Source organism: Phasianus colchicus, chromosome 16 (genome assembly GCF_987193195.1).
Source record: "Phasianus colchicus chromosome 16, bPhaCol1.hap1.1, whole genome shotgun sequence".
Taxonomy (NCBI): Eukaryota; Metazoa; Chordata; class Aves; order Galliformes; family Phasianidae; genus Phasianus; species Phasianus colchicus.
Window position 1 is genome coordinate 6,369,262 of NC_143451.1, and position 15,715 is coordinate 6,384,976.

General features: G+C 42.0%; 2 protein-coding genes across 5 annotated transcripts in view; both read left to right on the forward strand.

Annotated features, from left to right (window-relative positions):
- The first annotated feature begins 1,841 nt into the window (after window positions 1-1,841).
- On the forward strand, window positions 1,842-12,099 carry METTL22 (methyltransferase 22, Kin17 lysine). Of its 3 annotated transcripts, none has more exons than XM_090151607.1 (12): window positions 1,842-1,932; window positions 2,046-2,242; window positions 2,543-2,832; window positions 5,116-5,466; window positions 5,845-5,885; window positions 5,970-6,114; window positions 6,547-6,618; window positions 7,172-7,225; window positions 7,809-7,889; window positions 8,726-8,828; window positions 9,627-9,795; window positions 11,262-12,099. In XM_090151607.1, the coding sequence occupies exons 3-12, from the start codon at window positions 2,703-2,705 to the stop codon at window positions 11,295-11,297; spliced, it is 1,182 nt and encodes a 393-aa protein (XP_090007733.1). In that variant the 5' UTR covers window positions 1,842-1,932; window positions 2,046-2,242; window positions 2,543-2,702; the 3' UTR covers window positions 11,298-12,099. The 3 variants fall into 3 exon arrangements, with proteins under 3 accessions (XP_090007733.1, XP_031462397.2, XP_090007734.1); XM_031606537.2 differs by having other exon boundaries at window positions 1,842-1,928; XM_090151608.1 differs by having other exon boundaries at window positions 1,850-1,938.
- Window positions 12,100-15,134: 3,035 nt separating this feature from the next.
- The window catches only part of ABAT (4-aminobutyrate aminotransferase), a 40,827-nt gene continuing 40,246 nt past the window's right edge, over window positions 15,135-15,715 (forward strand). Inside the window, exon 1 of one of the 2 annotated variants that reach the window (XM_031606982.2) lies at window positions 15,135-15,286. The gene's annotated coding sequence lies outside the window, so the exon portion shown is untranslated. Of the gene's footprint in view, window positions 15,287-15,357; window positions 15,531-15,715 lie in introns of those variants that run through there. The other variant, XM_090151606.1, reaches the window with a different exon arrangement.

Here is a 15,715-nt window from a genome sequence, read left to right on the forward strand (position 1 = left end):
GGGTAGAAACAAGTTGTTCTAATTTAGTTTCTTGCTGTATGCAAAGAATACTAAGTTGCTTTGGAAAAGCAATTTAAAGAAAGGCACTTGGTGCTGCCTGGACATGTAATTCCTAAAGGCCTTAATGCTTTTTTCTCTTATGAAAGAAGAGTAATCACTATCAGCCAGTTCACAAATGGATTGGGAGGATAAACATTTGTAAGTGTTATAAGATATTAATTCAGTATGGTAAGGCATGGTACTAAATATAAAATTATTAAAAGAATATATATATTTGTGCCCATAGCACCATTTACTCTGCACTCAACAAGAGCAAAAATCTGGATGCACACACATAAATGTCAATGTGAAAAACAAGATATTAAGCTGCTTTTTATTGTTATACTTAGTTCCTTGGTGATCTCCTGTGGTCTTTCTGATAGCTGCTCTTTTAATCTGAAGCCTAGAAAGATCTTTTTCCTTTGTCTATATCATTATAATGTGACCCAAAGCTATTGTTTTAAACTACCGTTTTTATTACTGTTACAAAATATATTGCTTTAGTGAGATTTTGGGGATAGGGAATGGGTCAGTAAACATAATAGACCAGCTGCTGCAGGCTTTTCAGCTTTCATGATACCTGTTCTAAAGCATCGGATCAGAACGTACCTTGAATTGAATATAATCAGCAACCAGAGTTCTGAGTATCTTTCAACAAAATCCAGTTATTTTCAGTGTCTGTGCTGATTGCAAGGCTACAACTATGAATGGGGAAATCAATCACATCACTTCTTCAGTGTGCAGTGTACTGTGGAAAAACTGCACGTCTGTTGGACTGCAATTATACACAACCTGTGAGTTCATTGTATCCTCTGTATTGTCACCTGAGATGTCTTTATGAGACTGAATCCCCTTTGCACCTCCCTCCGGGTATTATGGACAAGGATGAGATCCGCCTGAGCCTTCTTCATGCTCAACAGCCCGAGCTCTCTCCATCTCCTCACAGGAGAGGTGCTCCATCCCCCTCAAGCCTTCATGGCCCTGTGATGGACCCTCATCTTCTTATGATGGTCTCTGTGGGACCCAGCACTGGACCCACACTCCAGTACCACCTCACCAGTGCCGAGCAGAGGGGAAGGATCACTGCTCTCTATCTGCTGGCTCCCTTTGGCTCCCTAGCAACAAAGAGCTCACAAACAGTGTATTACTGACAAGTTGCTTTCTCTGAACCTGCAGAACTTGTAATTTTCTATTTTTCTGTCCATTGCTGGCTTTTCTGACAGTCACAGCTGCAGTACAGGAAAATGATGGTGTGTCACTTCAGCTGTTCTTACCCAGCAAACAAGCAAAATTCTTCAATTTTGTGCGATGGTATTGCAAGAACCTGCTCAACCAGGAGTATATATTTTTAAAAAATCCCGCTTTTACATTGATAATGAAACGGTATTATTTTGCTTTGTGACTCGATGTTCAGTTGCATTTAGCTTTAAATATTTTTCACACACAGCACGTTAAGTTGAAAAAGCAGCTGGAAGGTGACTGCTCTGGGTGAAAACATAAACGTGCCTCATTTCTTCTGTGATGCCTCGAGGCTGAGCACCAAGGCCATGGCTGTCCTTCAGCTCCGCATCGCGCCCAACTAGACTGAATTCATTTGAGTATTTGCTCTAATTTGACTGTTTTTTTTTTGTGTGTCAGGGTATTTTTGTACGTAGCTCTCACAAGCACGTGGCACAGTTTGTGGAGAGCGTTATTTGCTTGCTGCAGTTGCAGGCGGCTGCAGGCAGGCGGCCATTGAGGCCGGCCGTTGTGACTGACTGACCCAATGGCGGCGAGGGGGGCGGGGCGGGCGCGTCAGCTGCGCGCCGGAAGGAGCCGCGGGCTCCAAGATGGCGGCGCGCTGCGCGTGAGGGCGGGCGGGAGGCGCCGCTCGGAGCTGTGCCTCGCGGGTCTGTGCGTGTGAGCCGGAGTAGCGTTGTCCTCACGGCTGCGGTGCACTCGTGTTTCACGCGCCTTTCTCAGAACGTCCGGGGAAATAAATGTCGGTCTTTTGTGTCTGTTTGTAGGGGAAATGTTTGTCTGCGCTTTAGGACAGAACCGGCGGAGCCGCGGGCACGGGGCAGCGAGGAGGGCTGCTGTTTGTTTTTGTGGAGAAAAGTAGAGAACTCAGAGACGAGCGGGATACGTTCGCCAACCGCCCTTCTGCTGGGGGCACGTGAGAGGAGCCGGGTTTCTCCAGGAAGAGGCAGTATTTGAACAAAATGTACGGAACTGAGCTGTGCGTTCACTGCGTTGGTTTCTGAGGAGGAGCCGCGCCGTGCGAGGAGCCTTCAGTGCACGGCGCTGTGTGCTGCTTTCCTCTCACGGCACGGTCGGGTGCTTTTAACACAGCTTAATGAGCGGTGTTCCCTCCTGGAGCGTCTGCTGTCCGTGGTGAACTGTAGCTGTTGGAGCGCTGTGGAAGGGAACGCTGAAGCACCGTAACTTAGTTGTTGGTGTGAGCTGTTTCCTCACGCCACAGGGCAGCGTTACCGAGCTGAAGGCTGTCTGTGTTTGCTTGTAGGTTGGATTCCCCCATGCGCAGCCCGGTGTCTCGTCAGGGCACAGGGGAGGCGGTGTGACTGCAGCTTGCCCGAGGCCTTGAAGCTGCCCCGAGGTCGTGCTGGGCAGAGCAGTTGCATGGCAGCTGTCCCCACAGCGTCCCTCTGACTGACTGCCGTGCCATGGGAGATGTCACGGGGAAGGAGATGGATAACCTCACGTTCAAAAGTGACACCGTCCTTTCTGATGTGCACTTGCACTGTCCCAACAAAAGTCATCTCATGGTACGATTGAATGCAGTCGGACAGCCAGGTAATGCGTGTTTAGACTGAAGGAACTGTGTTTTAATTACACTCTAATGTATTTGTATTGTCTTAGTCCTCCTTCGATTGGTTGATAGTAATCATTATGTATTTTACTCCAAGCAGAAGAACTGCTCCTCCTTGGAGGGAAGAGGTTTAACTGGATTCTCCTCACGAAAATAGCTACATAAAACTATTAATATGGATTTGTAGATAGCGCATCTTAGAACAGAAAAAAAACAGCTTAAGTTACTTTCTGAGAAGAAGTAACATCAGTATTTGTGCAAGCTTAATTTTACATGTTTATTCCTTTACCTAGAATCTCAAGACAGCACCTTTGGGGATCACTCTAACAAGTTAGTTTGTGTCTTGCATATAGAAAAGAAGTGAGAAGCCAGCAGTTTTAAATACCACCACTTGAAATAAGTGCATAAGTAATTCATTTATGTTTTTTATAAAATCTTTAAATGATGATTTACCATCTGTTCCAGAGGAACTCAACAGCTTTGTTATCTGTTGTGTGGTTGGTTTTCTTTTTAATTTAAAAAATTGGCTACAACAAATCTGAGTATAGCAATGAGCTTGACTGATTTATATAAATGAAAGAATCAAGCCCTTAGTGGAAATGAATTGGCAAATGACTGCCTCTACCAGCTTGTAGGTTTCTATAAAGTTGTCAAGGGAAATGACCTTGAAGCTGTTAGTAAAATGTGCTTGTAACACTATAATACAGCAGAAAGCACAGCAGTGATAACAGGGTAGCAAAGTCAGAGGCTGCAACAAGTGAGGTTATGCCCAAATGCATCAGTTGTGGGTACAGAAACAAAGGAGAAAACTCTGTTTACCCTTGGAAGGCCTCAGGTAGGCAGGGATTTCCAGTGAGATACCCTTGCCTCTACTGTCAACCCTCAAATGAGGTCTGGGAATGGGTGGATCCTGGCTCCTGCCCTTCCATCCACTCTGGTACATTGCATGCATCTCAGCTCCCCTGGGTTGGCCCTGCCTTCCCACCAGGTGCTCAGTCACTGTGGTGTCTTAGTGTTCGTTTGATGTGACTCTCCTTGGCACAAAGAACCTTTCAACACAGTAATATGACAGTCTGTTTTATGTACTCTGAATGTCCATAGTCTTAAGAAATAAATGAATTTCCCATACCAGAGCTGGATTGTAGTATGACAGCTTTTACTCTAAAAAATCCAGCAATAATCTGCCACCGCCACTTTGCTGTTTTAGAGGACCTCCTGGGGATTTAGTCTTTGCTTATTTGGATCAATTTTCCATTTTGAAACTCTGAGGATCAGGGTGAACTTAGAGAGCAGGGTCTCTTCCAACTTGGGATATTCTATGATTCTGTGATATGTTGATTGCATCCTCTAATTCGTCAAATCCATTTAATGTGGTTGTCATGCAAACTGTAGCCGACTTACTAAATCTCTTGTGCTTGGATAGACAGTGAAGATTTTTATAAGATCTAGCTGTTACGATCTCTAGAGAAGGACTTCTTATGTTCCCATAGTATCCTGTATGTCCAGCTTTGCATATCTCTGAAGCAACTGAAATAGAACTCCATAGATTGTGAAACTGTTGAAATCAATAGTGGCAAACAGTTTCCCCTTGGTGAGAGTAAACTCACTTCCAAGAAATTCTTCTTAGATACTGCTGGTGTAGGCTGTTTTCACTAGATATTTTCTTGGCTTAAAAAAAAAAGTATCAGTAAGTCCAACCTAAGCTGACAGGAGGCACGCTGCCTATTTGTGCTGCCTCATATTGCTTTAAGCTGATGGCAAGGTGGGAAGTTACTTGAGTCTCAAAAGGGTTTGAAAATAGAAAAAGAAAATCCTTTTACTTTTTTTTCTGAAATGTTTGTGTCCTTCAAGATTGTGTTCACTTCCTTATGTTGATATAATTCCTAATTTGCGATATTTGTTCTTCTCTCAACTTGATCTGTCTCAACAGAAGATCTTTTAGAGGATGTAAGAAATCATTTATTTTCCTGATTGCTGAAACAAGTTTCTAAGTAAGGTGAAAATGTAAATTGTGACTGAGTAGATGCTTAGTCAACGAGCAGATGCTGGTAGTGCTTCATTTATCCCTTCTGACAGAATTAGCAGAAATATTTCTTACTAGCAAGTAGAACCGTATTCTAAGATACCTGTAACACTTCCACTGCTCTAGATATTTTGGTATGTGAAATGCATATCAAACGTCATGCAAGTGAAGGTTGCGTATAGATTCTGTTCTTCCCTAGCATTGATCTTTAACTTTATCCTCCTCCCACTCCATGTTCTTGCAGTGTTCCTGTCGTATTTCAAACTCCTTTGGAACACAGATGATCAGGCCTCTGAGAAATATGCAAGAGAAACTACAACTGAAAGAGAACACCAGTACAGAAGTGGAGCTGAACTAACTAGCAAGGATGGGAATAATCTGAAATATGAAAAGGAATTGAATACTGAAGGAATAGAAGCTCTGCTAGACGAGGACGGAGACTTGGATGTGGTCAGAAGACCTCAAAGAGCCAGTGACTCAGAGGCAGAGGATCTTATGAGGGATAGAGTATATCCTGTAATTCTGATGAAAGGAAAAGAAAATGCTTTTGAGGATGAAGAACAAGAATGCACTTGCAGAAATGTTGTTAAAATAGGTAAATAATAGGCTTATGTTCAAGGAGAAATTGAATAAATATCTGCTCAAGTAAAACAAAGAAAAACTAAGTTGGTTTTTTAAATGAAAGAGAACTTGGGAAGTCAAAGTAGATAATAAGCCATCGTAATACTGTGATACTGTTAATTGCTTTAAAAACAGTTCTTCTCCAAAACTGTTTTGGACAATTGTACATCGTGGAGAAATGGTTTTCCTTAATTAGAGTGGGGTTTTCACCATTATCCAGTGTTACTATGTAGAATTAATAGTGCTTAGTTCTAGACTTAAAAGGGAAGCATTAATTGACTTCTCAAATTTGCTATTATGGAACTTGATTTGAACAGTGTTTTGAAACAATATTCTCTTTCCATTTTCATAGAGCATACTATGGCAACCCCCTTAGAAGATGTTGGTAAACAAGTATGTATTGTGCCTTGCATTGCCTTGCTGTTTATGAATTGTGCTTCAGAATTTCTCTGGTTTAACTGCTACTCTTCTCCAAAGGTCTGGCGTGCAGCCTTTCTTCTTGCTGATTATATTCTGTTTAAACGGGATGTGTTCAGGAGTTGCACAGTGCTAGAGCTTGGAGGTGGCACAGGAATTGCAAGCATTATCATGGGAATGATTGCTAGCAGAGTTTATTGCACAGGTAAGGCAGTTATTTTTAATGAAATATTGCAAACCAGTACTTTCATCCTGGGATTTTATCATCACCTGCTCTTTTTTTAGTTGCTAATTTGTTACCAATGCATATAAAATGTTGCTGTTTATTGAAAAATGGCAAGCACTTTCATGACAGATTTAAAAAGCAGTAATAATTCCAGGTGCACATGTTTTTAAAACCAAATACTTTTCTAGATTAAAATAGGCAGTATGGCGATCTAACTCCTTTTATCAAGGATGATGTGGAGCTTAGTAATGAAAGAAAAAAGCGAGGGTGCTGTGGAAGCAGTCATGAGAGAAGGGAGCTGCTTTGAATTTTAGTTTGGGAGAAGTTGAGGTAAATTGTCTGAGAGGTCAGAGGAATGTACAGCGCGTGTGAAATATCCTCATTTAGAATATTGTTATTATTTTCTTCCAGATGTTGGTGAAGATCTTTTGGCCATGTGTGAACAAAATGTTGCATTAAACAAACACCTGATGGAACCAGGAGGTAAGTGCTGTGCAGACAGTTCTTGTGCAATTGCTTGTCTATGAATTACTGTAGGATTAAACAGCATAAGTCATTGGCAAGCTGGCTGGCATTTTTATGGATAAATTAAACTTCTGTTTTGGTTAAAAGTGACTCATTTAGAAAGATGCAAGAAATCTATACGTGTTTCAAGATGGGATAGCTTCTTTCGGGAAAGAGCAAAATATTCAATCTTTCTCTGGTAAGAAGTTAAGCCCAGCTGTGGCTTCTATGTTGTTGTGTTCATTTCATTGAGGTAATTGTGAGGATCGTGGACATTTGGGTGCCAAGGGTCGTGTAAACAGTGCAAATTACAGAGGCTGAACTTTGCAACTTGCAGGTGACATATAGAAGAGAAATTAAGATATTTCTGATGATTAAGTTTGTCTTACTCTCCTTTTGTCAGTGGATGACTGGTTTTGTAAATGATGTCCAGTCTTATTTGTTTCATATATCCTTTTAGTATATCTTACCACATGTTTCAGTACTGGCTGAAAGATCATTTGTGACTGTTGGGATCTTTCTACACCCACAGGAGGAGAAATTAAAGTAAAAGAACTAGACTGGCTGAAAGATGAATTCTGCACTGGTAGGTAGTTGTTACAGTAGTTGGGTTTCTGAATCCTGCTATGCTTTTTAGGCTTTCTTATCAGTTGAATGGTAGTAGTATGATGTAATGGTTCAGAAAGTAGAACAACTATTTAAGGAAGTAAAATCATCCTTACGCTTTCGAAGCTTTTCTTGGACTTTAGATGCTTATTGAAAATACTTGATACTGCCAGATGAACAGGCTTGATGATTTTCAGATATTCACAGAAAGCTTCTAAATTTTAGAAAGCGTAACAGGAGGAAGCTTAATCAAAAAATGCATTTGTTTTCTAACTGAATTTGTACTCTTGCTGCAGGATAGTAATTGGTATTAAATTCTTATGTCAAGGGAAACTTAATCACACCAGTCAGCCCTGAGTGAACTGCAAGAAAGAGAGAGCAAAAGCAAAGGACTGAAGGGAACTTCAGAGAGCAAATAGGGGGAGGCTGTGATTTCCCTTCAGTGAGTTGCTCTGCTTATTGAGTAGCTGATCACTAAATTAAATTATTAAAATGCTTTTTTTTAAATGTGTCAAACAGTTAAAGGTGTAGCTTTAAAAACAAGCTATCTTCTTTTGTTACAGATCCGGAAGCTCTCTATAGCTGGTCTGAAGAAGAGATTGCAGATTTGCATGACCACTGTACTGTGATAATGGCAGCTGATGGTAGGAAAATATAACCAGCAAGCTTTTAAATCAAAAATGCTCTCTTGAGCATTTTGAGGAACAACTTAACTGTACATAGTTTGCTTTTGAAATGTGATAGATCAAATCCTTACCTGTTTCTCAAATCTCTGCCTCAAGTGTTCTTGTCTGTATTTTTTTTAAACAATTCTATTTACTGTCTGAATTAGCAGTAGAAGAATAAGATACTGAAAAATCTAATAGCCTTATTATTTGTGAGTAAATTAGTCAAAGAATATAATTGCACATAAGTGATTAAGTTGATTTTCAGAAGAGTTAAGTGTTGTCCTACCCTTATCTTGAATCAGATAACCTTGGTGCAAGTAAAGACAGATAGGTGGCCGGACTAGTATGCTCCATAGTGTGGGAAGACTTTTAGGTACTGCATGTGGTACTGCATGTGTCCTATTGCATCTCTCTGGCTTTTTTTTTTCCCTGTTCTTGCTGAAGTGGGAAAAAAAAAAAAAAAAAAAAAAAGAAATGTGGTATGTGATTTTTTTTTATTTTTTTTTTTAGCTTTGCAGTAAGGTATTTCCAGGCTGAGAGAGATCTTGTTAAAGTTCTGTAAGTTGCCTGACAGAAATGATTCCCAGTGTCATGAGAGATATCTATAAGATTTCTTTTTGTAAAGAGCAGCACTGGATACTATTGCTCGGTCAGTTGCTGCCATTAAATGTGTAATACTTTGGGGGTTTAGATAAAATAATGATTTGTTTGATTATAATAGAATTAAAGCTTCTTGTTGTTTCAAGCCTGAGATTTAAGTAAATGCTACGCTTACATGTAAATATGATGTGCTCTTCATGTTCTTCCCATAGTGTTCTATGATGATGATCTGACAGATGCCTTATTCAGAACGTTGTATAGAATCACACATAATGTGAAACATTCTTGCACAGTTTTCCTAGCCATAGAAAAGAGGCAAGTATTACCAACATCCTACCATAAGAAGGACTAGAATCTCACGTTCTTTCCTTTCCTTGAACGAAAGCCCTGATGTGGCTGAAGGCCAGGTTCTGATTATCATCACGTTGGTTGATGGAAGGCTGCTGTGAATGCCCAGTACAGGCATTTGTTAAACTACTTTAATTTGTATAAGTTCAGAATTTGACCTCCAGAAAAGTGTGGCTTTTGTGATCTTACTTTTGTCATGCATTAGGTAACCTTTGTGCAAATGAAGATTAATAGGTGGCCAGTTTAATGTCTGACAAAATTTGCTGTGTTTTTGAGGTCCTGTGCTTATGGAGCAGAGTGAAAGGGCTCAGAATGAGAAAATGCACACATTTCCTAGCTCGCATCCCCCCACTGTAATTGCTTTTGTGGTTTCTTTCAAGGAATTGCATGTTTTCGAGTAGCTGTATGTTGAAGTCTGTTCATAAACTAGTATATAAGTTGATTATGCTTAAAGGTATGTAACCAATAGCTATTCATGCGATTTGGTGCAAAGTGTTTGTCCCAGAAACAAAGCCAGTTATTTTGTTGGAGCAGAATGTGCTAAAATCAGTGGAAAGTCTCATCTAAGACTTAGTGGGTTTTTGAAAGGACAAGACTTTGGATAGGACAGGCTTTCTGGGGGCAGCAGGAGGTTATTTTTTTTTTTAACTGTGGAAGTGAATTACTCTGAGAGGACCTAAATTTCTCATTAGATGAAGAAAGTTACATAGCTGTTTAAGATGCAGGTATACAAAAAAGGTTTTAATTTAAATATTGTCTTGTCAGACTGAATTTCACTTTAAGACAGATGGATGTTACGTGTGAAGCCTACAGTCATTTTCGAAGTACTCTAAATGATTTGGAGAACCTTCATGATGGAAAAATGAAATACAGTGTGGAACCCATTAAGCCTGATTTCTGCCAGTTTCTCATTTATGAAAGGATTGAGCAGTTGGTAAGTGGCATTCATTAAAATAAATGGCATATGTTGGGCTAGCAATCTGAAATTAGTTTTCAGCTGTGTACTTAACTTGAAGTAAGAACAGAAGAACAAATGTTACGCTCTTATTTATTTCCATTTAGTTTTTCTTGTATTAAAACGATTCTTCTCGGTGCTTCCATAGCCCACACTAAATAGGCATAACATGCCCTTTTCTATCACAGAACAATTCAGTGGCTTAAATTGTTTCTTAACCTCAGAGGAAATGAGAGCAATCTCCGGTACTTTGTAAAATAACAATTTTTGTGATTGACTGGAAAATGGATCAATATCTTCTTCGTTTCTTTGAATGTAAAAAAGCTTTCATTTTCTCCTTTTCATAATTCCCAATCAGTGTTAAGGTAATAATGTTCTAATATATATATGGAGAAGTTGACAAGTAATAAACTTCTGGTATTTAGAGATGTATCAGATACATTATTTTAATTACATTCCAAGCACTCATGGTTTCCCCTCTGTTCTTTTTTCCAATTGTCTACTCTTACGAGTATTATACAAGCCAGCTAGTAGCTTGTTAGCTTCTGTAGCAATAGAAATTAAGAGACCTTTGGGGAGAACTTGCAAGTCTTGGACTAGCTTCTGAATCTGTAGTCCTGTAGCCAACATACTGTTTTGTGTAGTACAGTATGTATGCATTGTATGGTTATGGGTTTCACAGCAATTTCATGAGATTAATTTGCTTTTCTTAGTGCTGACACCTTCAGGAATAAGATTTTGCATGAATGTTTTATAATAAGTTTACACATGTATGAGTTATATCTACGGGTGTGAACGTATTTTCTACATACCTGTGTACCTGTGGTATACCTGTGGAAGGCTACTGGCCTTTGAAATAAGTATATTTTTTTAAATGCAGAAGTCTTCTCATTTATCATGAAGCACATTGCCAGAATTCCAGATGTTGTGGTGATAGGGATATGATAATCTGATTACTTATCTTTAATATAGCAGACAAACCTTACACTAATTTACTCTACGAAAACAAAGTGTCTGTTTTTCATCCTTGTTCTGCAGTGTATGGAGAAGTGTGTGTATAAGGTATTCATTTGTGAGACCTTGATTCCTCAATAAATGGACTATTTTTTAAGCTACATCTTTGCTAGCAATATTGGAAGTGTTTTTCAACATAGTCTAAGAAAAAGAACAAGATTCTCAGTCAAAATACTGCAGGTTATGTAGAGCAATTTCTAAATATTTTTAGAAATTATTTGAATTATACTATTTTCTTATTTTAAAAAATCATACTGCAAGAATAAAGAACTCAATTCTCTTGTTCTATCTCAGAGATAATGTGTTGGTTGTTGTGGGAGATTACGTAAATGGATTTTCTGTGAATCAGAGAGTGTGTGCAAGTTGAGCTTCCTTGTAATAACAATCTACTGATCTGAGGAAATAACTATATGAATTTTTCCCTCCTATAGGAATTGTGGAAGATCACTGCTGATCAGCTAACGTGACAGGGACCTGAGAAAATAGAAGATCTTAATCTAAGCATAATATTTTGGGGGGATGTTTTATTGAAAAAATTCCTGTTGAATCTGAGTTCTCAGAAAGTAATTCCCTGCAGATTTGCCTTACCTCAGCAAATCTTGTTTTTTTGGCTCTTAGAATGTGGTTCCTTTGCTTCTGTTACGAAACTGGTTAATGTTGATCTTCAGAGGACGTGCTGGCTGAGCAGCTGTGGCAGTGACGCAGAACTGCACATTCTCTGGGACTGATGACTTAGGCTTTAGTTTCTAACAAAGAGGTATTTCACCTTGATCCATATGGCCGATTTGCAGATGTCACGCGTGTTACTTTTTAGTTTTCTGAACTTGGATACAGTTCTCAGTCTTACTAGAGTTGCACATTATTTGTATTTATGGACAACTGTGAAAGAATCTATGGGCAAGCCCTGTTTGTCATTCACGGACTTCCATTTAAGCAATCTGGTTATGAAACCTAGCTCTTTGTTTTGGGTTTGTCTTATCTGAATTGTTCTAGCTTAGGGCAACTGTCTCAGTGCAAAGGAGGCAAGGTACATTTTCAAATGTTCCACAGAAGTCCTAGAGCTGTATTGTCCTGGTGGCATTCTAAGCTATTCAGTGCTTGCCAGGTTGAGGATGGGAAGGGGAGGTGACGTACTCCTCCCTCTTAAAATGTTGGAGTTCTCAGTGTGGATGTGTGAGGCCGGGAAGAAGGTGACCCAGAATGTCTCGTCTCTGCAAATGAGGCTTTCAGTGCCTTAGCTTTTGGATTAAAGTATGACGGATTTATCAATTCTCCTCTGTGTTATTAATGAAACCAAAAATCATAGTGTTTATACCCATTACAAATTCTGTGCGTACTATAGTGTTGATGTTTATATCACTTGCCATATGTGCACTGTCACTTACATTCTTGTGCCTGCTGGATTCTTTAGCATTGTGAGAATGTCATGATAAAACTGTTCCAGCCTGTGACACGTGGGAGTGTGTACATCACATTAGAAGCATCTGGTTGTCTTTGTGAAAGTCTGTTTTACATTTGCTTTACTTTGGTCCTTTTAGGTCAGTTATTCCATAATGCATGAGCATTAGGGTATATTTTGCATGAAGATATATTTATTTTTCCTGTCACTTAACGAGATGAAAGGTCATTAGAGAAAGATGATGGCTTTTTCCTGCGAGTAAAATCAAAATGTAAAAATTATGTTATGTGGTATGTATCTGCCTAGATTAACATAGAACATTTCTCTCACAATTCTCATTTAAACATCAAAGATAAACAAACAAAACCCCTGTATCTTAATCCAGAGATTCCCAACTCGAGCTCTTATTTCTGGTTCATGCACTGATTTTGACAGCACACCACCTCTCCTGTCCTGAGAGACCCCCATTAATGATGGAACCTAACACACTCTAGATGTGCTCTGTGGACATTCTGTGTGTGTTTTTATGGACCTTTCACAGGGGTGGCCCACAGACTGAGTGAATGATATCTGTGTATACATTGAAGGATGCTGATTAATGCGTTGGTTAGGGTGGGATCTGAGCACTACTTAAGTGGTGTGGAATAAGGGGTTTTTGGCTGTTTTTGGCTGAGATAGAGTTAATTTTTTCATAGTGGCTTGGACCATGCTGTGTTTTGAATTTGTGATGAAAACGATGTTGTAACACACCCGTGTTTGAGTTGTTGCTGAGCACTGGTCATACAGCATCAAGGTCTCTGTTTCTGGGATGCCCTTGCAGGATGTGGGTAGGGCACAGCCAGGACAGTGAACCCCAGCTGCCCAGCAGCAGATTCCATACCACCTGATGTCCTGATCAGGAATAAAAGCTGGAGGACAGATGGGATGGGGGTATCCTAGAGTTGTGGTGTTTGTCTTCCCAAGTAGCCACTACTCATGATGGACATTTGCTGCCCTGGCTTGCAGGCAGCAGTGATTGGATTCCTTATGCTTTGCTTGCTTGAACAGCTTCTGCTTTACCTGTTAAATTGTCTTTATCTCAAACCATGGATATTTTTCACCTTTACTGTTCCATTTCTCTCCCCCATCCCACCTGAGGGGAATAGGCGAGCTGCTCCGTGAGGTGGAGTAGCTGCCAGTGTTAGACTGCAGCAGTTTGGTTTGTGATGTTATTTACCTGGGGGGATTAACTGCAGACAACTTCTTTTGAGTGTATCTGCAACTTAAGTAGTGATTTTTATTTTTTTGAATGTTCAATAGCAAGAAATGAATTTGAACTGATGTAAGATAGTCTGTACAGTTACAGAAACTCATCCAGGCAAGGAGGTGCTGGGATCTGTTTAATGTAGAATTGAAGCTGGTTTAAATTAGCATCTGAAAAAAAAAAATAACATTTGTGTCTTTGGCTGAGCAACTACAGACATCACTGCTTTTTGGAAGTAAGAGGAAGTAGAATTTCCTCCTAAAGACATGGAGCTAATCCTGCTGTTGAAGGGAGTCTCAGGGTTCAGTGTCTGAGGCTGTAAGTATAGGCAGCAGTAGATATAGTTGCTTTAAACCAGTTTCAGCTCACCCAAGAGAGGAAACAGTCACAATCTGATAATAAAGAAGAAATTTTTTCCCCTTTCTGAGGATCAGGGCTCACCAAACAGTACAAAGGAGGTGATCTGCAAGTAGAGATGCTTCCCTTGCAGCTGCCAGCCCTTAAGTGAGGTTAATGATCACACAGGTGAATTGCTCACAGCTGTGCTCCCAGGGCTGGCTACACCCCTTCACCAGCTGCTCAATCACTGGTTCAGGCCATGACCCATCCCTTCCCATACAGAGGTGTAAAGGTCAGCTTGTACATTTGGATATGACACCACAGATGATAAGGAATAGCCAGAAACAGGCAGTATCTAAGAACAGGAGATTTGCAAAGAGCCTTAAAATGCTCTGGCTTTGCAGTGTTAATGAGAAGCACGAACTGACCTGCCAGAGAACTGGTAAGGGTATCTATCACCTTCTCAGTCTTGTCTGGAATCATGCTCTATGTAGGTCATGCTCAGCACATAAGTTTATACCTTCAGCAGTCCGTTGTCTGTTAGGGCTAGAAACAGGAAATGGTTTAATGTAAAGCATGCAGATCACAATTGGAAATCCAGCTGGTGCCTGAAATGATAATGCTTCTGGCACCTTGTCTGTGTTTATACCATCAGGAAGGTCTTGTTTTCCTAATAAAGCATCGTCTTGAAAATAATGTGCTCATGGGGTGGTGTATCTGAATTTTGTATAATTCCAATCATGAAGTGCAGTTTGTTGCCAGCACGAGAGACTGACCCAGCTGCTCCCTCGGGGCCTTGTGGAGCAGATCCCCACTCTGCTGCTCCGGGGCTGGAGAGCTGCTGTGCGCAGAGCTGTGTGAGAAGCACGGCTCGGTGATGTCCAGGTGTGGCTGGGCTGTGGGACCTGCAGGCTGGCAGGTGCACACCGACATCATCTATTAACTCTCAAAGCAGAATCATAGTTATGTAAGAACTTTGACGAGTGTTTGCGCCGCTTATTATTTAGGCATCTCGCGGTAAACATCGTGCACTTTTTGCAGTACACCGTTCTGATGCTTTATTATCCTTAGCGATTAAAAAGCGCTTTGTTAGCAAAGCTGCCGTCTTTCTTGCAGCGGTGGGACTGCCGCGCCTTCGTCGTTGTAACAAACCACGAGAGGTATCGGAGTTCCGCCCCACGGTACGTGCGAACGCAGCACCGCTTCGGGTGCTGCCCGCGGGGTGAGGCCGTGACGCGGTCGGTCCCGGCGCTGCGCCCAGCCGCTCACCGAGGGCCGTCCGGGGCTCCGCCCGCAGCCGCGAGGCCGCGCCTCCCCGTGCCGCGGGTCCGAGTCCGAGCCGCGCGCCTCCGTCGGCGGCGCCGATTGGCTGCGGTGCGCGCGGCCGCCCGGGCAGCGGCGCGCAGGGAAGCGAGAGCGGGGCTCGGCGGCGCCCGGAGCGCGGCGGGCGGAGGAGCGCAGCCCCGCGGGTGGCGGTGAGCGGCGGGGCCGCGGGAGGGAAGCGGGCGCGTATGGCGGGCAGCGCGGTGCGCCGTGTGGCGGTGCGCAGCACGTGTCCCGGAGATGCGCTCCGAGCGGAGCCGCAGCTCGGCCGGGGCTGTGCCGCTGCACGTCGGCCTTTGCGGCGGTGATCGTCCCGCGTGCCCGGCGCTGCGAAGGGAACGATGTGCGAAGACGCCGGGCTGCGGTGGGGGGGATGTCCGAGTAATTCTGTAGTAGGTAACGGACGTTTCTGGCTCACCGCGGCTGACCTGTGCCCCGCTGTCCAAAGGATGGCCTGAGCTCCCGGCTGGTTCGGGCGGTGCGGGATGGAGGTGGGAGAGCGTGAGCGCCTGGGAGCCCTGCCATAAGGAAATTGCCTTGCGAATCTGTTACGGTCGGGTTAGCGTCTTGTGAACGGCACC

Excerpts from the sequence above, each read along its gene's own strand:
- METTL22 (XM_090151607.1), top strand. The coding sequence starts at position 2,703 with ATGGGAGATGTCACGGGGAAGGAGATGGATAACCTCACGTTCAAAAGT. Across the intron at positions 6,619-7,171 it reads ACACCTGATGGAACCAGGAG|GAGGAGAAATTAAAGTAAAA; the intron begins GTAAGTGCTGTG and ends CTACACCCACAG. Across the intron at positions 7,890-8,725 it reads TGTGATAATGGCAGCTGATG|TGTTCTATGATGATGATCTG; the intron begins GTAGGAAAATAT and ends TTCTTCCCATAG.